The sequence below is a fragment of the Sciurus carolinensis genome, chromosome 13 (assembly GCF_902686445.1).
Source record: "Sciurus carolinensis chromosome 13, mSciCar1.2, whole genome shotgun sequence".
NCBI classification, from domain to species: Eukaryota; Metazoa; Chordata; class Mammalia; order Rodentia; family Sciuridae; genus Sciurus; species Sciurus carolinensis.
In genome coordinates, this window is record NC_062225.1 from 13504901 (window position 1) to 13531796 (window position 26896).

At 43.9% G+C, this 26896-nt stretch overlaps 1 protein-coding gene across 2 annotated transcripts in view; it reads left to right on the forward strand.

The window, feature by feature from the left end:
- The first annotated feature begins 10809 nt into the window (after positions 1–10809).
- Positions 10810–26896, forward strand: part of Rfx8 (regulatory factor X8) — a 68477-nt gene continuing 52390 nt past the window's right edge. For both annotated transcript variants that reach the window (XM_047523062.1, XM_047523063.1), the window contains exons 1-4: positions 10810–11010; positions 18589–18712; positions 25543–25604; positions 26666–26752. In XM_047523062.1, coding sequence (XP_047379018.1) covers positions 10946–11010; positions 18589–18712; positions 25543–25604; positions 26666–26752 — 338 coding nt within the window. In that variant the 5' untranslated portion in view covers positions 10810–10945. The remainder of the gene's footprint in view (positions 11011–18588; positions 18713–25542; positions 25605–26665; positions 26753–26896) is intronic.

The window sequence follows — 26896 nt, forward strand, 5'->3', positions numbered from 1 at the left end:
AACATATAAGAAATCCACATCAAAACCCATTCTTAGTGAAGCTGGAGAATACTGTAACCGAGTAAAACCTAAAAAGGCAAGAGAAATGAAAGACACGTTACCTTTAAAGACACGGTGGCATGAGCTCCTGACTACTTGACACTAACAATGGAAGACAGAAGGTGATGGAATAATGTCCTTCCAATGCTGAAGGAGCCAGTGCCAGCCAAGAATTCTGAAAGCAGAGGAAATGTCTTTCAAAAGACAGGGCAAGATAAAGACAGGGTAGAAAGAAGAACCAGGTTTTCCAAAAGCATCTGCTTGGGGGTGATTCTAAAGCATGATGTTTAGGTAGAAGGAAGGGGCTGCCAGATGGGCGTATTGTAATAAAAGACGCAGGGGTGCAGGGGGCAGCCACAGGAAATGGAAACCGTAGAGGTAGAATGAGACAAAGGTGATATTAACAGGAGGGTAGAGTAAAAAGATAGAATTAAAATAAGTGACCCTTAGACAGGCATGGTGGTCCACACTAGCTACTTGGGAGGCTGAGGCAGGAGGATCACTATTTCCAAGCCTGCTTCTGGAACTTAGTGACATTCTGTCTCAAGAAAAATATAAAATGTTGGGGATGTGGCTCAGTTGTAGTGTCCCTGGGTTCTAAAATGAATGAATGAATGAATAACTTATTTAAATGAGTAGGAAGGTGGATAGAATTAATTGTTTTTAAGGGTCTTTGTGCGGGAGTAGACCTAACGTGCAGATCAATTTAGACTTTGAGAGGTGAAAGATTTACACTGAAATTTTTAGAAGAATCATTAAGAACATAGAAACATAGGATATTACTTCCTTACTACTAGAGGACTTTAAAAATGCAATGATAGAAATATAAAATGAATTTAAAAAAAAAAAAAAAAGACAAGAAAGGAGGGAAAAGATTTTTAAGTCTGTCATGAAATCAGAGGTGCTAACAAATACTGAAGCAAGCACCACAGACGTCCTGGGCCGAGGTCACTAGTGAATCAAGGGAAAGCAGCGCCCCCTGTCCACCATTATCAGGGGAGGGTGCGAGAGGAGATCAGGGCCGCTGCTGCCTCACTCGCTGGGACGCGGGGGCTCCTAGCTTCTTCCAGAACAAGGATGCCTTCACGATGTGCTTTCAAACATGTGTGTGTCCAAAGATGCTGCGACTCATAACTGTAGGTGCATCCCGTCCTCAAAACCAAGTGGATCCCCTCCAGAGGGACCCGAGGGACGCTCCTCCGGCCTCGAGTTGGGGGGGTTCACAAAGTCACTTGGCCATCTACCTGTATCCAGAATGTTCCCCTCATTACTGGCAAAGGAAGAAGAGTGGCCTTTGTTGGATTTGAGGAACTCTCTTCCTCGTGCAAGACAAATAGTTTTTAGCAGCACTGAGAGCTGAGTTTGGGAGTCATTGTTTAAGCTTTCCTGTGCTGGGTTTTGTGATAAATTGAGACTTTTGTTTTGTCTTGTTTTTCTTCCTTCCAGAGGAAATCGAATGCAGCAGGCCTCTTTATGACGGGCTGAATCTGATGTGGCAGAGCCAACAAAGTCAGGAAGTTCAAGCGATGGCTCTGCGGTGGATCCAGACAGAAGCCCCTCCCCCACCTCAAGAACTACAAACTGTGATGCTGAGGCAAACTGTTAGGAAAGCGACGGTCCCTTTGAGAAATGTGAAATTCGAGTTTCTGGACAACATGTCTCTTTTTTTTCAGTCATTTAACAAACATTTATCCAGTATCTGCCCAGAACTGTGCCAGTCAGGGTCACCCTTAAGAAGCTTGCTTTAGGGAGGAAGGATAGTCAAGCATATGGACTTTAGAGCCCAGCCTGCATGCTAGGAGCCCCAGGTGGGGAGAAAAAAGGGCACCAGGAGCCTTCTACTAGCACAGGCTGAAGAAGAGGGAGTCTTTGAAAAGGCTTTTTCATGACAAAGAGATTGGACTGACATAGGCTGTGCAGCATCCAGCCAGGGACAAATGAGAAGTCTATAGACTGCGGCAGAAAGGGCAGCTGTGCAAAGGCACTGGGGCATGCAAATGTGCAGCTCCTCAGAGAACTGCAATCTCTGTGCTTCAGGAGGCTAGAGGGGAGGCCAGTGGGTGAGGCTTCAGAAGCAGTTGTTCAAATCTGGATAACGTCTGTATGAATATTCAAAATCGCAGGCTAGCACCTGTGGAGAGGAAAAGAATTCCTCAGGGGTGTGGCCGTGTTGCTGTTTTCATTTCTGGTAAACCAAAACGAACATCCAGAGTGTGGCGGAAACATGAGTGATGGTGAAAATTGAGGCAGGTCACAGATTTAGTCGCAATACAACCTGCAACGATATCATCTTAGATTTTTAAGAATTCTCTTTCCCTCTAAAACAATAAAAATACCCAGGCACAGTGGCACACACCTGTAATCCCAGCTACTCGGGAGACTGAAGCAGGAGGATTGCAATGTCTAGGCCAGCCTGGGCCACTTAGCAAGACCCTTAGCAACTTAGCAAGACCCTGTCTTTCAAAACAATAATATAAAAGGGGCTGGGGATATAGCTCCGTGGTAGAGTGCGCTGGGTTCCAGCCACAGTACCCACACAAACAAAAGCAATGGAAATATCCACTCCATGGGCTAGTGGGCTTGAAATGATGAAGGTTTTGCTCATCTGCTTGTTGGTTGGACGCTGGGGATGGAACCCAGGGCCTCACGCAAGCTGGATATGCTCTCCACAGTTGAGCTGCCCCCCAGCCCCCCTGCTTAGTGAGTCTGGAGTAAATGTGACGTGATGGTAATGACAGTGGCATTAAAGAGCACTGTGCTCGACATTAGCATCATTATCAACCTGATTTAGAACTTCCTAGCCGCCGAATGATGTGAGAAGGACCAGAAAAGAGAGTAGAGAAGAGGAGAGTGGAGAGGAGCAGGGGAGGACTTCAGAGTCCCAGAGTCCCTGGAGACCACTTGCAGAAGAATCTGCCTGAGGATGAGGAGGAAGATGGGGGGCCTTGGGTGGGGTGGAAGGAAGGCCAGGAGGCAGAAGTGATGGGTTGTGTGGTGGGTGGATAAATGAAAGAGTGAGTCTGGGGACCAACATTCTGTGACCGGCAGATTTTTGGAGCAGTTATCATCACTCATGGCAAAATCATGATCATATGCTTGATTTAAAAAAAATAAATAAAATAAAACTTCCAGCGCAAGGAACTCCTATGTTACTAAGTGTGTTCAGGCTACATGATGTTTTCCAATACGCGGAAGCATGAGAACATCTGCCATCTAGGAGAGAACGTATTTGTGACACATCAGAAAGTCGAATGTGTGCAACGTGGCTCAAGGTGCAGGGGGGGACTTTATGTGTCCCGCTGTCACAGAGAGAGCCAAACCGCACTTCACAGCTGTGCAGGAGGAAGGGGAGTTCCAGGGGCCAGAACTGTTTCCACCCTCCTGTGTTTCTAGGGGCACGACTGGAAATGTCGTGTGGGGGCTCAGCCAGGTGCACCCGGAAGGTTGCATGTGTGTGTCCCAGGTGGAAATGGAGGGACAGGAAAACAGAGGGCAGAGAAGAGACAAAGGAAGCACAAGACGAGGGTACTGTCTCAGTCTGTTTCTGCTGCTACAACAAAATGCTCGTGACTAGATAATTTATAAATGATATAAATTTATTTCTCACAGTGCTGGAGACTAGGAACTCCAAGATCAAGATGTCAGCAGGTTCGGTGTCTGGTGAGGGGTCTTAATATTAGCGTGTCTTAAAAAACCCAAATGAGTATAAGATGAGCTTTATTTTAACAATCTTCAGATTTTGGATTTGTTTACTTTTGTTCTCCAGCAAGGCTCACAGACAGATGCTCTTCATAAAGCCGCCAGCTTCTCTCTGCTGGGGAATTCCAATTGGTCATTAGCAGGAGAGTCACGTGACCAACAGAAAGGCAATCTGCTGTTCTTCTGAAAGATGTGTCAAACATGTATTTTGTTTGGGGATGCTTTAGTAAAATTCATTTCATGGTGGGGATAAGTATCAGGAAATAATTCCGTGCAGAATATGGGAGCAAGCAGCTGTTTGGATACATTTTTACCCAAGATATTATAAACTGTATGGAAAGATGAAGATCTGTCCCCCCCCCGAAAAGTCAGCTAATGCTACTATTTAAAAATTGCTTTAAAAACAATTCCTCCATGGCTGTAAAAACCTTTAAAATAATATTTACACAAATCCAAAGCAATTGCTTTAGTGTGTCTTTCTCCATTCTTTTGGAAAATTATTTAATGAATTAGGGTAATTATTTTGCACATACTCATGATTTGGAAACGTGCCTAACTGCCTACCTCTCTTACATGACAGCTCTAATAAGGCAACTTCTTAAATTTCTATGAATCCTCTGCAGGAAAGGAAACCTCTTTTCATTCTGTTTTTGCTTGGTTTTCTACCAGACTTCCAGAAAAATCCCATTTTTAATGTAACAAAGGAGTTCAAATGTGTTACTCTACATATTATAATTCATAAGCCATCTGTGACGAACGAAGGCTGTCCCTTTTCATTCCACACATTCTCAGAGGTCCTCAGCAGATAATGATGTTTGTCACACCACATGTGGCCCACTGTCCACGTGACCTGGGCAAAATGGGGGTGAGGAAAGTTGGAATGGGGAAAAACCACCTCTATAAAAATGGGCTATCTCCACAGTGCTCCAGATTCTGGGTTTCAGATCCCAAACTGGCAGAAAGCTGGGCGGTGGCAGGCACTTACAGTCCCAGCTACCCGGGAGGCTAAGGCAGGAGGATCACTTGAGACCAGATATTTGAGACCAGCCTGGACAACATAGTGAGACCCCCATCTCAAAACAAAGCAAAATAAAACAACAAAAACCACACAAACAGAAAAAAAAAAAAAGACAAGATGTGCTTTATGCAGAGTTAGGTTTTCCCATATCCCTTCTAACCAATGCAGTGTTCCTATTCATTTCAACTGGGCGAGACCCAGATACTCAGAAGATCAATGCAGACCAAGGAGAATCACAACACAAGCAACAGCAATTTCGAATCTTTCCAGTGAGGTTGTTTTTGTTCTGTGATAGTTTTTGAAGGTCTGTATGGCCTGCTGGTTTACAGCCCAAAATTGTGGATAGTCTCTTCCAGGCTAAGATGGAAGGCGCAGTTGTCTGATCTCTGTAATGGCCTGTCGGTGCAGATGCCAGCTACTCTGCGCATTCCTGACCTGATGCATTTCACACCCTCATTAGCTTTATTTAAAAATACATCTGTTGCCTGAAGACACCTGGGTACATCCACAGAAAGCGAATAATTGCAAGAATTGAATAAAACTAAGCACCCTATATCATCAGAGATGGTTTTGTGCAGAGATAAGGCACAGCTGGGACCCTCTTAGAAGGCGAATTGAGACTAATTGGATAATCTAGAAACCAATTAGACTGAAGTAGGCAAAAGAAGTCACTGTTGAGTTAAAAGAGATGTATTCTCCAGGAGAGGGAGAAAAAGCTTTGCGTGTATAAAATGCAACAAAAGGTATCAGAGTTCTATTTTATATAAATTTAGATTTATTTTCCTTGCAATAGTATTTGATATTAAAGATGCTGAACCTGGACTTGGATGGAAACTGGACTTTTCAGGGATAAAACAGTCATATGCACGACTCAGTCTGTCTCATTAGCGATTGCTGCAGAATGAAAGTTTTGTTTTGTCAATTGCAATTAAACATTCTGTGAAGTGAAAATGGATTTTATACCTGATTCTACTTCAAAGTTTGCGTAGTTATATGCTTGACTCAAATGAAAGACGTGATTATGCAGAGGTAAATGTCCTTCGCACATTTAGTACCTTAGGAAGGCATAAGGTGTGAATAAATCCTCTCAGGGCGTCTTCCTATGAACAGGTGACTGCTCAGAGTTTGGATCCTTAAGATGACTGGTCAAATCAAGGACACCAGCTGGCACCTGTAGTCGATAAAATTAACAGGCCCTCTGGGTGGGGGGTGTAAAATCAGCCCCATGGCCTCGCCTCATTTCTGGAGTCCTCTGACCAAAAGAACTCAATGGCTCTGGGCCAAGATGGGTAACATTTGCATGTCACAGTGTCTAACACTCAATACAGTCAACAGCAAGGGACTACTGGTCAACCTGAGGGTCAAGGTGCGGAAGCTGTTGTGTTTCCACAGTCTGTTCCCAGGACTTGAGCACTCAGGACAAAGCACGTTGGAGGAAGGGCCCTGTCGCCTCTCTAGAGGAAGAGGGCTGACCTGCAGAGAGCAGCCTCAGGGCATTCATCTCTCGTCTTCCCTCCTGCTCCTCAGTGCCACTCAGCTGGCCTCCCGTCCTTGTCCTTCGGGGCCATGAGGGATTATCTCAAAAGGCAGGAACTCCTGGCCTCTGAGAGAATCTGAGGTCAACTTTCCCTGACTGGATGAATGGCTTTTAAAAGCAGCCAGCCCTGAACCAAGAAACCCAGCTGAGAAGACAATAAGGTGACAGTGGCCCCGGTCACCTGCTGAATGCGCGTCATCCCCGATCCAGCCACCCACGCCTACCGAAAATTCTCCAAGCTTCAGGTCCCATCAGTCCTTGGTGCAGCTCCCCGGAGAAGAACCGTCCGCCATCCTGAGGCAGCTCCAGGGCCCTGGTCAGATTTCAGGACTCAGACTTTTTCTCCACAAGTGTCCTGTGATCCCTGCCCTGCAACTGCCTAGGAACTTTACCCCTGGAGACAGTGTCCCTGCTGAAGGGACAGGGCTGGCCCTGGAGACCGCTGGTGGGCTCCAACCACCACTTCCTAGGGCTGGCAGCTGGCCCGGTCTTCGTCTGGGGAATGAACCTCTGTCCCACCTCTAGAAGTTTCTTAAATGGGTGTGCTTTGGGGACAGACTTTTTTTTATAAAAGCAGTAAAATGTGAATTCATGTTCTGTGCACATGTGAATACGTCTCAATGAATCCCACTATTAATTGTTATGCATCAATAAAAAATTTTAAAAAACTGAAAAGAACAAAGGGTAAAGCACACACGACATAAACTTATTGTAACCATTTTCAAGTGTACGAGTGAGTGCCATTGAGCCTTCATATTATTGTGCAACTATCTTTATTACCCATCTCTAGAACTTTCCATCACTCCAAACTGAAACTCTGCATTCCCAAACACAAATCCTCCCTTTGCCCATCCCGCATGTCCCTCACCACCATCCACTTCCTGTTCTGAGTTTTACTATTGAAAATACTTCAGATAAATGGAAGCATTCTTTTGGGTCTCCCATAATACTTTCAAAATCCATCCACATTGTAGCATGTCTTAGAATTTCACTATTTTTCAAGGCTGAATAATAAATAATATTATATTAAAGATAATATTTTTATTTTATTAATTAATTATAATATCCTTCAGGGCATGTGTATACCATCTTTTGCTTTTTCACTCTTCCGTTTACAGACACTTGGTTTGCTTCCTCTCATTTGCTACTGTGAATAAGGACATTGTTGCACACGTTCAGCAGTTTCAGTCCTTGTTTTCAGTTATTTTGGGTATACATCCAGAACTGGAATTTGCTGGATCATTTGGTAATTTTTTATACTTAATTTTTGAAGAGTGGTCATACTATTTCCCATAGCAACTGCACCATTTTATATTTTTCTACATTCTCTCTAGCACTTATTTTCTATTTTTCTCAAAAAAAGTCTTTCCAATAGGTAAGTTTTTTTAGAATTTATTTTTTAGATATACAAGGCAGTAGAGTATACATACATGCAGTATAACTTCCCATCCTGTTTTGGGGGAGCGTACCAGGGATTGAACTCAGGGGCACTCAACCACTGAACCACATCCCTAGCCCTATTTTGTATTTTATTTAGAGACAGGATCTCACTGAGTTGCTTAGTGCCTCCCTGTTGCTGAGGCTGGCTTTGAACCCAGGATTCTCCTATCTCAGCCTCCTGAGCAGCTGGGATTACAGGAGTGAGCCACTGCACCGAGCTATAACCTCCCATTCTTGTGGTTGCACATGATGTGGAGTTACACTGGTCATGTATTCATGTACGAACACAGGAAAGTGATGCCCCATTCATTCTACTGTCCTTCCTATTCCCACCCCCCCCCCTTTCCTTCATTCCCCTTTGTTTAGTCCGATGAACTTCTATTCTTCCCTCCCCCACCCCCTTATTGTGTGACAGCATCCGCATATTAGAGAGAACATTTGGCCTTTGGGTTTTGGGGATTTTATTTCACTTAGTATGAAAGTCTCCAGTGCCATCCATTTACCAGCAAATGCCATGATTTCATTCTTCTTTATGGCTGAGTAATATTCCATTGTGTATACATACCACATTTTCTTTATCCATTCATCCACCGAAGGGCACCTTGGTTGGTTCCATAGCTTAGCTATTGTGACTTGAGCTGCTGTAAACATTGATGTAGCCACATCACTATTGTATGCTGATTTTAAGGTCAAGGAGTGGGATAACTGGTCAAATGGTGGTTCCATTCCAAGCTTTCTTAGGAATCTTCATACTGCTTTCCATAGTGGTTGCACTAATTTGCAGTTCTGTGGTGGCAAAACCAGCCCTGGGTTGTGAAATGAAATTAGAAAAAAGAGTCCAGTGCCTGGGGAAGGGGTCGGTTCCCCTTCCCTCTCTCAGCCTTTCTCCAGGAAGCCTAATCAACCGTGGGCTCCTACCTTCTGCATTGTCAATAACTGCACCAGAGTCTGACTCCTCCCCCCTGGAATGTAATAGAAGTCTGTGAATAGAGCTGCTTCTTCTCATCTGTTCTGTGAGCATGCTTTATATGAGACCCTGCACAAGGCCTTCAGCAGCACAGATTAGGAATTTTATTTTAAAAAAGAGGAAAAAGCCCCAGTGATAGGATGGGTCTAAGATGATGTCATATAGCCTATAAATATCATGAGAACCTGTGGATCAGGGCTCAGAATTTGGAGTGTTTGTTTTCCTCAGGGCCCGCTGGTGTAAAATAAAATTCTCCTCCTCTCTGAGTGCTGCTTGCTGCTTCTCGACCAGTCTGCTTCCCACAACAGTTCCACCAGCAATCTATGAGTAAACTTTCTCGCCATCATTTATTGTTACTTGTACTCTTGATAATTGCCATTCTGACTGGAGATGAGATTTCAGTGCAGTTTTAATTTGCATTTCTCTAATTGCTAGAAATGTTGAAAACATTTTTTCATGTATTTGTTGGCCATCTGTACTTCCTCCTCTGTGAAGTCTGTTCCGTTCCTTTGCCCCTTTATCGATTGGGCTATTTGGTTTTTTGGCACTAAGCGTTTTGAGTTCTCTGTATATTCTGGAGATTAGTACCCTATCTGAGCTGAATGTGGCAAAGATTTTCTCCCATTCTGTTGGCTCTCTCTTCACATTTTTGATTGTTTCCTTTCTGTGAGGAAGCTTTTTAGTTGGATGCCATCCCATTTACTGATTCTTCATTTTATTTCTTGTGCTTTAGGAGTCTTGTTGAGGAATTTGGTTTCTAAGCTGACATGGTAGAGAGTTGCCCAAACCTTTTGTATATTTTTTATTTTGAGACAGGGTCTCACTAAGTTGCTTAGGGCTTTGCTAAATTGCCAGGGCTGGCTTTGAACCTGTGGTCCTCCTACCTCAGTCTGAAGGGGTGCTGAGATTACAAGTGTGGGCCACCACGCCCAGCAAGATATGGTTTTGACTTGCACTTCCTTCATGTCTAATGATATTCAGTATCTTTTCGTGTTCTCCATAGGCATTCATCTATCTACTCTGGAGAAATGTCTATTCAAGTCCTTTGCTCATTTTAAAATTGGGTTGTCTGTTTTTCTGTTGTTGAGTTGTCAAATATGTTTTTAATCTAGATTGAGAAATCCTTACCAGGAGACTTTTAATCAGTCAGCAGCCACTGTAACGACCGCATGACTGAGCTCTTACTATGCCACATTCCTTAAAAGTGAGTATCATTTGAAGTGGGGGTGGACGTTGGCATGCACAGCTGAAATCCCCGCCACTCCTGAGGCTGGGCCATTGGAGGCTGCAGGCCCGCAGGGGCAACTTGGCCAGCCCTGTTTCAAATTAAAAATAAATAAATAAAACAGAAGAGCTGGGGGTGTAGCTTAGTCGTAGGTGTTGCTGCAGCAAGGGACTCTGGGTTCAATTCCCAGTACACCCAAAACAACCACCACCACCACCACAACAAAACAAAAACAAAACAATAAAAAACCACCAAACAAACAAAACACACTTGGGTATGAAGATCCAGCAATCACAAAAGGAAGCGAAGCTCTGAGAGAGCAAGCAGCTCAGTGCACAAGAACTGACCTGGCTGCAGGTCTGGGGGTCACTGGGGGCAGCAGTTCCCACCTGGTGCTGCACACCGGCCTTGCCTGGGGTTCCCCTCCGGAGATTCTGGGCTTGGGATCAGGGGTTCTCAGCAGCAGAGTGCACATCAGTATCACGTGGGGCGCTTGGCCGGTTTGCCCAGGCCTGCCTCCTCGCCATCCTCTCTCCAAGGCCAAGCACGCACACCCTCCTGGGGGACGCAGGGGGCGCGGGGTGCTTAGACAAGGATATTTTTAAAAAGCGCTCAAACGGTTCCGAAGTGCGCTCCGGGTCGAGGGCCGGGGCTAATCCTACACCGCGCCCCAGTTTGCAAAGATCTACATTGTTTTTCGTTCACTGCTTCCCTGTCTGGTTGGTACCCGGGTGGGAAGGGCACGGTGTGTTGTAAAGGTGTCTTTCCGTCCCCACGACGGAAAGCGGGGCGAGCGCGGGCTGCAGAGTGCGGGGTGCAGGGCGCGGGCCAAGCGCGGGCCTGGCGGGTCGGGCGCGGGTCGCCTCCGCCCTTGCGCCCCCCGCGTCCTCGCGCGCCCCCCGCGTCCCCCGCGCGCCCAGCTCTAAAGTAAACACCCAGGAGCGGCGGCGGCGAGACGGGTGCAGCTCGCCCGCTACGCGCCCAGCCCGTCCCGGCCGGGGTGCTGCGGGCCACCGAGCCATGGCGGAGGGTGTGCCGCCCTCGCCCGCCGGCAGCCGGGGCCTGCACAGCGGCATCATCCAGTGGTGAGCGGCGGGGCGCCTGCTCCCGGGCCGGCCGGGGGCGCCGGGCGGATAAATGGAAGAGGTGGGGCGGGGAAGGGGAGCAGCGCCTGCAGCGGCCGTCCCAGGTCACGGGATCGAAGCCCAGTGCCAGGAGGGACCGTCTGCGCTACGAGCGAGGCCAGGTCACACTCACACACACGTGGGAATCGACGACGGGACCGGGTTTCCACCCGGGGTGGGGCACACTCCCCGCGGGGAGCCACCGAGACGCCCCCTCGGGGGCTCGTTGGTTGCAGGGCGCTTACATACACATCTCAAAGCCCCTGGGAAATGTCCCTGCAGAAATGTTTTCATCTGAGATCCAGAACAGGGTGTTTTCTAACTCAAAGAGAAGACGTTTTTAGCTTTAACAATGCATTCCTCTCTGTTTGTGAAATTCACTTCTGGCTATTTAAATAGAGGCAGGGGGAAAAAAAAAACTGGAAAGAAAAATACCCTTAGCCCTTGGGACTGAGCAACTCGTGGGTTTGCAGCTCTTCATAAATAGGAAAATAATTGAAACCAGCCCTGGGACCTTGGTTTTATAAGGTGAACAACTATTATACATCAGTGTACATTTTTCTTTTTGTAAGTTCCAAAAAGTATTTCTCAGGGAAGTCTTTCTGAAAAAAGTTCGGCATGTGAAATAGAAAAATGAAGGGTGGGTTTGTGATTATAACCCTGAGACCCCTAAACGGTTACCATTTTTCCAAAAGAAAAATTGTGTTGTTTCTTATCTTGTATGACAGGGGAAAAAAAATCAAATGAAGAAACACTGATAACACAAACTTTTCAGAGTCACACACCATCTCTGGATTTCTGTTCCACTCCTGGACCCAGACCCTTTGCGGAGTTAAAGAACTCTCAAAGGATGCCTTTCCCAACTATTTCAGTTCACCACTAAGAAAATTAGAGTTTGGGGGCTTTGAATTATGCTCTGACGTTTGAAAGAATGATTAGAGATTCCAAAATACTTGAACACCCACCTTTGTTTGTGAAATGACAAGACAGATGTTCTAAATCTTTTTAAATGGTATCTAAAGCCTATTTGAGCAATAAACCTCACTAATTCAGGTTTGATGCCATTAATTCCTAACCCCAGGGGCCTCTGACTCACAGGGTCATCTTCCAAGGTTGGAGGAAAAGGCAGTGGAAGTGAGGAGTGGCTTCATTTCACCATGGAGATGGCTTTGGACATCTGGTCTGTGAAGTGGGATGTTTTACAGATCCTTGGCACTGGTGGCCTTAACATTGGCATTCACAGCACAGCCCCTACTCTTGTGACCCAGAGCCTTGGTATCTTCGGGATGTACCCAGAGGAGCAGCAGAGGGTGAGGGGAGGCCAGCCACCTGCACACAGGAGGGTACACAGGCTTCTGACTGAAAGAGCAGGGTGGGACCTGACTGGTGTCACCTGGAAAACGTGCTACATCTTAGCATCACTCCACTGTTTTGTTGGATCCCACTTGTCTTACACACATTGGTACCACTGTCATTGGGCATGTGATAAATTCTCCTGGGAGAGAGGTTGGGGAAGCTGGTCAGTCTCAAGAACAGAAATCGTAGACAGGAAGGACTGCAGAAATGGGGAGAGAAGCAGTCAGACCTCTAGGGAGCACGAAGAAATGGAAACAGTAATCTAGGCACAGACCTGGCAGGTCTGACGGGGAGGGAACTGTGGTTTCCGACCTTAGATGAAAGCTTGAAGATTCCTGGGCATGCTGAGCCCTGGTTACTTAGCCCTGAAGACCAAGTAATGTCTCCTGCTTCTAAAGAGGACTTTTTCATATTTTTATAGACTGTTGAAATTAACAAAATGCAAATTTATTTAGAAAGCTACAGAACTGATGGTACCTTTGATCAGGCAGAACCAAAAGGTGCTATAATTCCAAAAGGTAAGATGGGAAACCACCAGCCCACCAGGTGCATGTGCTATGAAGTCGGCAATCACTGTCTATTACTGGATAAAAGAGTGTCATGATTATTCTCAAGAATCTCAGTTACCACCTTGTCTTCCTCAGAGACCTGGGAAATAAAGATATTTGGCAAAGTAAGGAATTTGGTGATCGGATCCAGTTAAAACTTGGACAGGCTTGATGATTGTTTATCACCAAAGGACAATTTGGTGGCAAGTTTAATACCCTTAACCAGCGACGCCTGCAGTAGCTCTGCCTGACACTCGCCACTCAGCCTGTCCTTGGAGACACTGGCAATGGAGGTCAAAATTACCTGCAGTGGGTCTCCAGGTACTGGGCCACCTCCGCTGTTGTCCTGCATTTTGGTGGGAGACATACAGATGTATGGTGAAAGCTTCCATGTGTGAGCCCAGGTGCGAGCCAACCAGCATATACTTGTTTTTGAATCATAAAACTAAATAGTCATCACAGAGTCCGAACTTAAACCTAGTTTCTAGAGGGTTAAAACCCTGGTAATAGTCATGATTATGGTTTCTCCTAAGTGTGGAGAGCAATGGCCGAAGCAAACACTGTTTGGACTGAAGTCAAACAGGACACTGAACTAGGCACAGTGGTGCACACCTATAATCCCAGTGACTCAGGAGGCTAAGGCAGGAGGATGGCAAGTTCAAAGCTGAAGTGGGCACTCAGGGAACCATCTCAAAATAGAAATAAAAAGGGGGGCTTGCTGCGGATGTAGCTCAGTGGTAGAGCATTTGTCTGGAATGTACAAAAAAAAAAAAAAAAAAAAAAAAAAAAAAAAAAAAGGTATGACCCTGAACAGGACCGAACAGGACAAACTTTTGAATGCTCCATTCATGTAGGTGATGTATGTTGACTGCTGACTACAGGCCAGGCTTTGAGATTTGGCTGAGAACTTCAGAGAAATGACCAAAGGCACGTGGTCAGAAGTGGGGTGACTCTCAGAGCAGCCAGGATCATAGTAGCACAGGCTCAAATCCAGAGGTGGCCCTTCCTTCATTTGGGTACACAGAAAGGACTCTTGGTCATAGGCCTTTATTATTATTACTATTCTTAACACAGGTTAAGTCTCCCATATCTGAAATACTTGGGACCAGAAGTTTTGGGTTTCTGATTTATTTTTTTGTATTTTGGAATATTTGCATATAAATAATGAAATATCTTGGGGACAGGACCCAAATCTAAACACAAAATTCATTTAAGTTTCATATACACCTTATATATACAACTGAAAGTAATTTTATATTACATATTTTTTATAAAAAATGTTCATTTTTCCACTTTTTATTGGTGCATTATAGTGAATAATAATACATAATGGTGGGATTTGTTGTTACATATATGCACACACTATAAGAATACAATTTGGTCAATATCATTCCCTAACATTTCCACTAATTTTAATATTATATTTTTGATAATTTTGTATAGGGAACAATGTTTCACAGTGTACAGTTTTCATCTCGTAGTGTCATGTCAGTGCTCAAAAAGTTTTGGGTTTGGAGAATTTGGGATTTGGGATTTTTAGATTAGGGATACTCAGCCTGTGATATCACTTGACCTTACTTGTCCATCCAGTTAACAATCAGGCTCAGTCATTTTGAAAGAGGAGGACAGCAGTTCGTAGAGATCTCAAAAAATGAGTGTCTGTGATAAGGAAGAACAATTAGCAAATATTTAAATAGAAGTTCCTTTTAAGGAGTTAGTATTTTGTATCATTCTTCTTAAGGACATTGTTCCCTGAATAAATCTGTAGTAACTGTGAATAAACAGAAGTGAGTTTGAATTTGATGTAGATAATGTTTTGCTACAGCTCTCCTAACTTAGCCAGTGTTTTTGATTTTTCAGATATAGAGATTTTTTTCTTCTTCTTTTTATTTTTTTTAGTCTTCATTTTTACAGACTGCATTTTGATTTATTGTACACAAATAGGGTGCAACTTTTCATTTCTATGGTTGTACACAATACAGATTCACACCATTCGTGTAATCATACATGTACATAGGGCAATACTGTCTGTCTCATTCCACTCTCTTTCCTTCCCCCACCCTCTCCTGCCCCATTCCCTCTACATAATCCAAAGTTCCTCCATTCATCTCTTGTTCCCCTGCCACCTCTCTCGTTATGTATCATCACCCACTTATCAGAGAAAACATTCTGCCTTTGGTTTTTTGGACTTGGCTTGTTTCACTTAGCATGATATTCTCTAGTTCCACCCATTTACCAGCAAATGCCATTCTTTTATTCTTTTTTATGACTGAGTAATATTCCATTGTGTATATATACCACAGTTTCTTTATCCATTCACCCACTGAAGAGCATCTAGTTTGGTTCCATAGTCTAGCTATTGTGAACTGAGCATTGATGTGGCTGCATCACTATAGTATGCTGATTTTAAGTCCTTTGGGTATAGACTGAGAAGTGGGATAGCTGATTAAAATGGTGGGTCCATTCCAAGTTTTCTAAGGGATTTCCAGAGTGGCTGCACCAATTTGCAACTCCACCAACAATGTATGAGTGTGTCTTTTTCCCCACATCCACATCAACACTTATTATTGCTTGTGTTCTTGATAATAGCCATTCTAATTGAAATTAGATGAAATCTTAGGGCAATTTTAATTTACGCTTCTCTAATTACTAGAGATGATAAGCACTTTTACATATATTTGTTGATTGCCTCTATAGTTTCTTCTGTGAAGTGTCTGCCCAGTTCCTTAACTCATTTATTGATTGGGTTCTTTGTATTTTTGGTGTAAAGTTTTTTAAGTTTTTTTATACATTTTGGAGATTTGTGCTGTATCTGAAGTATGTGTGGAAAAGATTTTCTCCCACTCTGTAGGCTCTCTTTTCACATTATTGATTGTTTCCTTTGCTGAGAAGAAGCTTTTTAGTTTGAATTCATCCCACTTATTGATTCTTGTTTTTATTTCTTGCTCTATGGGGGTCTTGTTAAGGACCAACATGATGAAGATTCCTAAGCCAACATGATGAAGATTCAGGCCTACTTTTTGTTCTGTTTGGTGCAGGGTCTCAGGTCTAATTCCTAGATCCTTGATCCACTTTGAGTTGAGTTTTGTGCAGGGTGAGAGATTGGGGTTTAATTTTACTGCATATGGATTTCCAGTTTTCCCAGCACCATTTCTTGAAGTGGCTGTCTTTTCTCCGGTGAATGTTTTTGGCACCTTCGTCTAGTATGAGGTGACTGTACTTATGTGGATTTGTCTCTGTGTCTTCTATTCTGTACCATTGGTCTACCTGTCTATTTTGGTGCCAATACCATGCTGTTTTTGTTACTATTGCTCTGTAGTAGAGTTTAAGGTCTGGTATTGTGATACCTCCTGCATCACTCTTCCTGCCCAGGATTGCTTTGGCTATTCTGGATCTTGTTCTTCCAGATGAATTTCATGATTGCTTTCCAGATATAGAGATTTTTATATTAACAAGTGATGTCTTTTTTTAAAGTATTTTTTTTTGATGGACCTTTACTTTATTCACTTACCTGTATGAGGTGCTGAGAATCAAACCTAGTGCCTCACACATGCTAGGCAAGCGCTCTACCACTCTGCCACAACCCCAGCCCCTCCACAAGTGATATCTTTACAAAAGAAATAGGGTCAGGCATCGCGGCATGTACCTGTAGTTCCAACTACTTTGGAGGCTGAGTCAGGAGGATCATTTGACTAGGAGGTCAGGGCTAGCCTGGGCAACATAGCCAGGGTCTATCTCTTAAATTAAAAAAAAAAAAAAAAGGAAAATGAAAAAATATATATAAATACCACCTAGAGGCATGAGTTTTTCATTCCCCACTCTAAACCAAATAAATGGTGCAGTAGTTGCTGAATTTAATGTTGTGTGTCTGAAGGGCCAGATTCCCATGCTTACGTTATGGGAGTCTTTCAGAAAAGCCACCTCTTGGAGACCTATACCGAGTTAAATAGCATCCATCCAAAAGTCATGTTTACCTGGAATCTCAAAATGTGACCTTATTTTGAACTAGGGTCTTGACAGATAAAATTAGTTAAGGTGAGGTTGTACTGGATTAGGATGGTTCCTTAATCTAATCCCTGGTGCCCTTATAAGAAAAATACACAGAGCCTCAGGCATGCAGGGAGAAGGTCACCTAGAGGTCCAGAGAGAGAGTTTGGAAGGACACATCTACAAGTCGAGAACACCAAGGGGTTCCAGCAGTCGCCCAAGCTAGGAACGAAGCAGGGATCAGAGTCTGCTTCAGGGCCTCCGGGAGGAACGGACCCTGCAACCCTGACGTGGGGTTCATGGTCATTTGTTACCACAGGAGACTCATACAGGACCAGAGAGCCCCCATCTCTCATGTGTGGATTTTTCTTTTCTACTGAGAAGCCAGTGAGGTTACTATCATGACTTTAGTTCTTCAGGAAAGGAAGTCTGGGCCTTAGTTACCTCTTCCCAGAAAATAAGCGGTGTTTCATCAGGAAGGGGAGGACGTGTTTGCCTATAAATTTCCAGCTTTAAAAATTACTGTGAATTCCCTGCTTTGTGCACAGGTGTCCCTGACTATCCAGAGGGGATTGCTACCAAAATGTGCGGATCCTCAGGTCCCTTATAAAGGGCAGAGCATTTGCCACCTCCTCCAATGTGCTTTAAACCACCTCTTAATGACTTATAGAAGCTAATACAACGTCCATGTTATGTACATAGTTGTTATACGGCATTGTTTGGGGATTAGTGACAAGAAAAAAAGGTTACATGTGTTCAATACAGATCTGATTTTATTTTCTAAATATTTTTGATTGGCACCTGGTGGAATCCACAAGTGCAGGAACCCACAGAGAAGGAGGGCTGACTATATTCCTTTCAAAGAGGGAGAAACTTGACCTGTTGCCAAGCAGAAGAAGGGAGGTGGTGACGTGACCGCACGTCACTGTGGACACTTTCTGACCCAGGTCACCTTTGCCACTTGCCCCCACGCAGTCACACAGCACTGCTGAATCAGGCACCTGGTTGCTGTGGTCTGTGAACCTCAGGCAGGGTCCTTAGTTACCAGGAAATCCGTGCCTAACTCAGGGCCAGAGCATTTGGGCACAGGAAGGTCCTGCCCCAGGCAGGGTCACCGGTGGTACAGGTCACGCCTAGATGCTGCTTTTGCTCTGCACCCACCAGGAAGGAAAGGAGAGTGGAAGTCTACTGCCTCTCTGTTCCTTGGTGCCTTACATTTCCCACCTCATTACAATTCAGAGTCAAGTAGAGTGTCCTGCCCTGAGTCACAGGGGTCTAAGCACCACGTGAGCCATTGCTGCGGAGGTAGCGGGGAGGAGGGAGGCAGCTCTGCACTGATGCCAGTCTGGCCTGGTGTCCTCATCAGGGTGGATGGACTGTGTCTGCTGAGCCCAATAACACAGGCCAGCCCACCCAAAACTAGACAAAGGAAAAGCCCACCAACAGCTCAAAGCCCGTGATTCATAACCTTGGCGCTGGCCTACGGGCCAGCGGTAGACTGGACGCGCGCCTTTCAGGAGCTCCATTCAGTAACCCACAGACTTCATTTAGCTGGATCCCCCAGGTGTCTGATCACTGGTTTATCAAAATGTCCTACTCTAGAAAAACGGGTATGAATTTCTTCCTCCTTGTCCTCCTGTCTCCCCAGGTTGGTGGACAATTTCTGCGTCTGTGAAGGGTACAGTGTGCCTCGCTGTCTCATGTACGAGATCTACGTGGAGACCTGCGGACAGGACGCTCAGAACCAAGTCAACCCAGCAATGTTTGGGAAGGTAAGTCACGAAGAGCTAGCAAGACTGTCTTCAGGGAGCGAGCAAGGACAGTCCTGTGTTGCTCCCACCGCCCCGCCGCCCAGTGCCCAGTACCGGGGATTGAGCCCAGGGAGCTACATCCCCAGCCCTTTTTATTTTTATTTTTGGGACAGGGTCTCGCTAAATTATCCTGACTGGCCTTGAACTTGTGATGGTCCTGTCTCAGCCTCTAGAATTGCTGGGATTACAGGTGTGCACCCCCAGGCCTGGCTGAGAAGGAAGTTGTTAGGTGATTTCATCATAGAGTGTACTTACCTAAGCTAAGACAGTCGCTGTGCCACCATTGTCAGTACATGCAGCCTGTCAGTAGCTAAGACACCATCACGCGGCACGTGACTGCCGTGGGGAAATTTTTGGAATGTATTTGGGGCTGGTGGGTCTAGTTGGCTTCATTCTAGGAAGCTCCCGCTGGGCCGAGACATCAAGCTGAGTGAGGGGACAGCACACTTCTGTAAAAGGAAAAAGGTTCTTCTGGACAGACACGGCCCACATTGGGATTTGCAGCTTGGCAGGCAGAACACTTGCTGATGAATATCTGTTCTCCTCCTCGCCAGGGGCCTTGGTGGCGTTTACAACCTACACATCCATACCACTTTGGGTGGCCCTTTAGCTTGGGCTTAAATAACTTGGGTGAAAAGGAACTTGCTCACTGGGTCATAAAGATGCCAACTCCTTTTCCTCCTTTCCTCCCTCCCACCCTCTGCTCTTTATTTCTCTCCCTTTTTTAGTGATCCTCAGGAGAACAGGATTGAATGGTTTATGAAATACTTTCATCACTAATGCAGGCATGGCCTGATTTCTTAAAAAGAACTTGTCTAGATAAGAAACTAGATAAAAAAAGATAAAAAGAACTAAAGATAAAAAACTAGATAAATAAAGAGGTAGAGAAATTCTTTTAACAATGTGGTAGACATGTGTGAACCCACAACCCAAAATGAACTGTATCACCAGTGCCCCCGTCCTAGCTCCCTGGCTTCCACACTGGTGGGACCCACCATCCTAATCCTCATCATCTTGCCTTTATCCAAAAACGACTCAGGGGCCAAGGGTGCAGCTCAGTGGAGGAGGGTGTGCTTGGCCCGGGGTTCAATCTCCAGCACCAAAGAAATAAAGTGTTTTAGTGCATTTACATGTATTAGTAAAAGCTTGTTTTCAATTTTTGTCATTTAACTTTGTTAAAAGGAGTATTGTCTGAAATCTTTGGAAAAATTTTCATTTCTAAGTTTATTTGACTGTTGGGAAATATTTCACAGTTTACACATCCGCTCTCCCAGGGATCATGGATTTGCATTTGGGTTTCTTCCAGATATTGCCGTTGTGAACACTCATGTATCTGTATCCTACTGTGTGTGTGAACATTTTTTTCTTGGACCTGCATGTGCAGAGGAGAACTAACAAAGTCAGAGGGTGTTTGGCTGAGTGACCTCAGGTCCCAAGGATGGCTCCAAGTAGCTGTCCATCAGCAATCCTGTGCATTCCAGTTTTATTTTTGAATTATGGACATATGTAGATTCATTCTTCCAAACTCAAGTCTTCGTCCCTGAAACTTCTGGTCATTGGAAGTTCTGGGCTTGTGATAATCATGGGATATGTGGTGGAGACTTGTAATATGGCAACTGCTGAAATATTTGCAATGACTGTTCACATCTCCCGTCTTCCCTTCCCCCACTGTGAATACTCTGGGCTCCCAAACCTTCACCTTCCTGCCCACCCACTTCATGATTTTAACTTCTTGATGCTCCTCTTAAAGATGGGCCTAAGGGTTCAACCCAGAACCCAGCTGTGCTTGGAAGACAGCAGCACTAACTTTTTCTTTCTTTGCTTTTGGAACAAGGAGCTTCTCCTAGCCTTTGTCCTTCCATGTCATTTTGTGGGTTTCACTTTGAGCTTGTGGTCAACAAAAATAACTCAAGTATTTTTTCACAAGAATTGAAATGAAGTTAGGCCTCCCCAGTCTGCTTTGTAAACTGTGAAATACTCTACTACGTAAGTATAAAAGAATGCTGTTGTTGTTCGCTGATTGTTATCATTGTGCAATTAACTATTTTGAACCCAGGAGCAGCCACTTCCTTATGTCACTGTTGTAGTTTGGCTCTTTGGGTTTTGACCTGCAGCTCTGCTTAGCAGCATCTTCTGGAATCCTAGGGAGGCGATCCAGTCCTCTCCACCTGGTGAAATGCACATGTGTATAAGCAGATCCGTTTGTGACTCTCAGTGAGACTTTCCACCCCGCCAGGAATTCCCCAGGCCGTGTTGTCGTTCAGCCCACGTTTGGCCATTTCATCTTTCACACTGTTAGGTAACGTCTTCAGGGCCCCGGGAAGCTCGGGCACCACAGCCTTTCCTAATCGACCCCCTGCCAGCCTTATCAGAGGGAAGGGAAGTGGGTGACTTCAGCTGGTCACGGTTTAGCTGGTTTACATGCAATCCTCGCTTCCTTTTCTAAGGTTGCAAAACTTCTTTTCCTATATATATTAAAGATCTTGTTACAAGGCTGTTTTACTTTTAGAGCAAAAACTCTTTTCTCCATATTTTTGTAAGATCTTGGAGTGGCGGGGTGAAGCTCAGTGGGTGAGCATGTGCTTAGCATGAATCCACCCTGGGTTCAATCCCTGCACCCACCTACCCCCAATAAAAAACAACGACCCTAAAGCAAACACCCACCCACAAAAGCCAACATCAAAACAAACCAAAAAACAGGAAAAAAATCTTGTTTATGAGGTCGTTTCAAACTGTATTTATTATTTTGCGCTTTTTGTCTTCGTACCTCCCTCCGAATGCATTCCCCGAAATGCCAAGGTGCTAACTTTCAGCTCTGGTTGGAAACTGACCTGGTCTAGTTGAGCCAATCCTGGGAGAGACCCTGAGCTGCCAAATTTGTGACTAAAGGGAGGAGGGAAGGGAAGGGGAAAAGGATATGATCCCAAAGCATGTTTACAAGAGAAACAACAAAATACCCAATTCTCACTTCCTCCCGCCTCCCCCGGGAATGGCGTCGATTCCCCAGCCCAGTTCCTGCACAGATGTCGGAATGCCGGTCTTTGGCAGCATGGGGCTTGGGATGGGTGATGCCTGTTCCCAGTGCAAGTGATGACTTCCATGGATTAGGGAACTTCTGGAAGGCTGGCCTCCTCTGCTAAAATAACATTTACTGGTGTCTGCTGATTAGAACAGGAATACATCCCCTTTGTAGAGAATGGGGAAATGAAGAGTATTAAAAAGAAGACAGTAAACACTGGCTGTCACTGCACCATCCAGGGGTACAGCCACGTGTGCACAGTGTACTGGCAATGCACGTGCACACGCACACGCACACGAGCAGCAGGAGCCAGGGAAATAGCCACATTCATCTTCATTTCCGTCTCCCTTTGGCCCTGCTCTTGGGTGGCTCTGCCCCCTGTCCCCATCTGCCCTTTCCGCTCATCTTTCACAGGGCAGAGGGTGGTCTTGCGGCAGGAAATCCTTGACACTTCCCCCACGCCACCTGGCTGTGGGTGAGTAGAGTGGAGTAGAGTGGAAAGCCTTCTTTCTTTCTTTCTTTTTTTTTTTTTCAGAGTTTTATAACCAATTTTTAGTTAAATGCTCAAGGAAAAAGTTCCCTGAGGTGTGTCTCAGTTCCCCTGTCTGCTGCCATATCATAAAGGTATATGTGGGTGGATGAATTGAGAAATCAGTGTACCGACGGGTGGTAGACAGGTGCGCGGACAGATAGACAGATAGACAGATAGACCTCTGTGAAGACTGTCTCCTTCCCAATTTTCTGTCTCTTCTTGAGGCTCTGGGTCCTGCAGGGTCTCTTTTGACTTCCCTATTTCCTGGCCACATTTGTCACAGGGAATCTTTTATTAAACACTATTTCTTTCTTTTTTCTTTTTCTTTTTTTTTTTTTTTTGGTACTGGGGATTGAACCCAGGGGCACTTAACTACTGAGTCACATCCTCAGCCCTTTCTTATATTTTATTTAGAGACAGGGTCTTGCTGAATTGCTTAGGGTCTCACTAAGTTACTGAGGCTGACCTTGAACTCATGATCTTCCTTCCTCAGCCTCCTGAGCTGCTGGGATTTCAGGCATATACCACCACACCCAGTCCTTTTTAAAATTACTTTTGCTTGAGCATGCCACTTCAATTATTGGTATGTTTGAGCGTACCAATAGCATGTATAGGTAGATAGATAACCAGCCAGCATGTAATATGGTATAATTTTTAACAATACCAAATCCAGTATCAAACTTCTTAGGTTATAACTCTGGGCAAGTTATTTAACCACATTGTGCCTCATTTTTAAAATGACAACATTAACAATAGAAAGGTTAATAATAGTATCTACTTCAAGAGACCTTTTGAAGGAATGAATGAGAAAACACAGTAAGGAAAATAAAACCATCCTGGAAGACAAGAAATGTTAGCTTCCACCCTTATCATGCTTCTTTTTACTTAAAATATCACAAATGTTTTCACATTAAAATATTTTCAAATGCATGTTCTATGGAGGTACCATAATTTGTTTAACCATGTCCCACGTCCCTTATTGGGAATACAGGTTGTTAATCATTTTTCCCTCTTCTAAGCAACATAAATCTCCATCTCCATCTGGTAATTTCTCTAGGTTGAATTCTTGGACATGGTCTACGGATTTGCTTCCCACAATGAACTGTAAACAATTGTAACTAATTTAAATCCCTCATAACAGCTCATGATATTCTTATCCAAATGTGTAATATCCCTAACTTGCAAACCTTTTAGGTTATGTTGATATTCAGTCATTTCTAAGTAGATATTTATTGGATTATTGGAGACATTTAGTACTTTTCTTTTGCATGTGTTTGGTCAGGTGTATCTTAGGTACATATATATTAGCACTAGATCATTTTCTCTTGGATACAACTCGAGTATCCCTTACCTCAAAACACTTGGGGTCAAAAGTGTTGCGGATTTCAGATGTTTTTGGATTCTGAAATACTTCCATATATATATAAAATGATCTATCCTGGGGATGGGGCTCAAGTCTAAACATGAAATTTACTTAAGCCTCATACATACCTGACGGTAATTTTAAACAATATTTTAAATGATTTTGTGCATGTGCATGAAATAAAGTTTCATGATGTGGATTTTTTTTTTTACTTTTTTTACATCACATTGGTGCTCAAAAGATTTTGGAGTTTGGAGCATTTCAGATTTTGAATTTTTGGATTAAGGATGTTCAACTCATATTTGTATTTTTTCTATTGATTTTTGTGATCTCCATATTAAAGATATAAATTTTAAACAGCTAGATTTTTCTCAAGTAATCATCCATTTTTTTTCCCCATATTAACTGTAATGTACCCGTTCATAAAATGAAATCACAGGACAGTCTGAGTTTGGAGTTACCCAACAATATAAAACATACCCATGATTATGTTGTCAGATAACTAGTCTTCTCCCTTCAAAATACCAGATTTTTTCCCAGGACCTCACCACTGAGCCTGCTACCTGCTTTCTAACAGACTTTTATAGCTGCCTACTCTTTGCATCTTGATTTTATTTCACAGATAGACATATGGGAAGATTTTGAATGATTTTGCACAAATCAGAGGAGATGAACTTGTCAGTGTCTTGAAAACAGAGCTTCTGACTTTTAATTTTGCATTTACAGTTGACTGACTTTGACTTTTATCTCCAGTCATTTGTTTTTCTTCTGCATTCAGGCTCTTCCCTGAAAGACCCTCTCCATTTACACCCCTGGTGCAGAACTTGCTGACCCTGCTCTTTCATTTCGCCTCCTCCACACCTGGGCTTGGGTTGGCTTCCGGTAGGAAGAGCCAGACAAGACAAGGTTTCACAATGTTTCCGTCAAATCCTGCTCTTGGGAACTAATAGGAAACCCAGCAGAAGCCGGGGCTGAGAGGTTATGGAGGGTTGTAGAAAAAGGGCAGAGGTCATTTCTAGAGAGTTCCAAACATGATGACTTCCCTGCTCTGTAGCTAGTCATTTCACCGCGACCCACCTCAGCAGCAGGCACCTGGATACCCTGAATGTCCTTTACCTCTTCTGACAAGGAAACTGGAACAGACTGGTTTTGATGGCCAAGTATAATATCCGTGCCCTCTAACAAAGAGCACATCAAGACCACAGGATGAGAAGTCAGATCCACAGGAGTTATGTTATTAAACAGTTTAATAGCATTCTCAAAAACAAACAAACTCGAGAGTAAAAAATATTGATAAATGGATAATAAAAAGTGAAAATGACTGTTACATTAGAAAAAAAGAAAAACAGTATAATTACAGTCCACAAGATGGACTGTGATGTGTCTATTAAATAGTCCCATTTGCAGAGAATTTTTAATGACAAGGGGAAATGATTATCATATATTGTCCAAGGAAGAAACTAGAATAAAAAATTGTGGACATGCTAATTGTGGGATGCCCATTATTTAACACAGAGATACCTAGAACATATGCACATATGGAGGCTTTGTGGAGCGGGGAGACTGGAAGGAACGACATTGGAGTTTGTTTTCTTATTTTATTTCTTGGTGCTGGTGATGGAACTGTGCTAAGCTGTGTCCTGTCTGAGTGAGATACACCCCTGGCCCTGGTATTGAGATTTAAATGGCAGTTTTTTTTTTCTGAGAAGTATATTTTATTTTTCAAACATGTCTGATTTTTTTCCAAAAAATCATTTACATTTATTTTCTTTATAGTCGGAAGAGAGGAAATATAATGTAAACGTCATAAGAATCAAAATTGGAAGTTTGTTTCTAACTTTGTAAACTGAATCTTTAAATTTGGCTTGTTCTTTTAGCTTGTGCGCTTGGTTTTTCCTGATCTTGGCACCCGGAGGCTGGGTACAAGAGGAAGTGCCAGGTGGGTTTGTAATCTTTGTTTTATTTTAAATGTTAAAAACAAGGATTTGGAAAAATCACAAAACAAGTGACAATATGTCCAACACAGAACTATCAACTCTTACGGAATGGTGCCTGTAATTCAAATTCAGCCCTAGTGTCTGAATTTATTCAGAACCAAATACTGCTCTCTGTTTTCTTAGGAATTTTGTTAAAATACAAAGGTCACTAAGTATATATATCTGCTTTAAATGTTTAGACATGTAAATGCCCGTATTGAAATATTTAAATAATTGCACACACAGAATAATGGAATTGTTTTAATTACTTTTGGAACTAAAATTTCCAAGTATTCACCCAATTAGCATATCTGAATTTTCTTCAGGAGGCTAGGGCCCAAGGTTATAGTTTTAAGAAAGGAAATTCCAGTGTTATCTGGTGCATCGTTATCATAAATGTCACTCAATTATTATTGTCATTGGTTGTTTGCTTTAAATCAAGATGGAAAATCAGTGAGAAGGGATTGAAGCCAAGTTAGAAAGAGGGCCTGCCACCCATGAAGCAGTCGAAGACAGAGGAGGAGTTTGCCAAACCTAACATCGGGCAGTAATTATCTGACAAACATTTTGTTTTGCTGTTCTGAGTCTGGACAAGCTGCCGCAGTTTGCTGGGATCAGCAAAGGAGGACTGGGCTGCAGAGGAGGATCCTGGCTTCCTTACTGGGATTCTGAAAAGGGAGGGGGCCTTAGCAAAGCTAATGGCGGTGGCAGCAGGAGGCGTGCCCCATTGCATCGCCCTAAGATTGGGTTGTATTGAATCACCAGAAGGCGGAGTTGGGATGCACAAAGCTCATTTCCAGGCTGCTGTGTATGATGTGTGCTCCTTGACCTGGCTGATGTCCCAATCCAGCTGCTTGTCCACCTGATGGATCTGAATTAGGCTGAAGGACCAGTTAGCTTTTCTTAATGAGTGGAGTCAATGATGAAACCCAGAAAAGAATTCCAGGTCTTTCTTTGCTAGCCTGCCCTGTGTTTTCCACAAAGCCTGTCAGACATCATTTTAAACACAACTTTTGCTTTTCAGGTATCATTATGATGGAATCTATATCAAGAAAAGTTCTTTCTTCTATGCCCACTATTGCTACCTGCTGGGTGAGAAAAGCTATCCCAGGTCAGTGACTATCCTTTGGGTGTGCTCCTGGGTTAGGAGCCTGGTTGCTGTTAGAACCGTTCCTATTTTAGTTGTGTCTAACTGACTTGTGGGTTGTTCTGCTCAAGTCTTTCCTAAGGATGAAAACGGGCACTTCACGTCAAC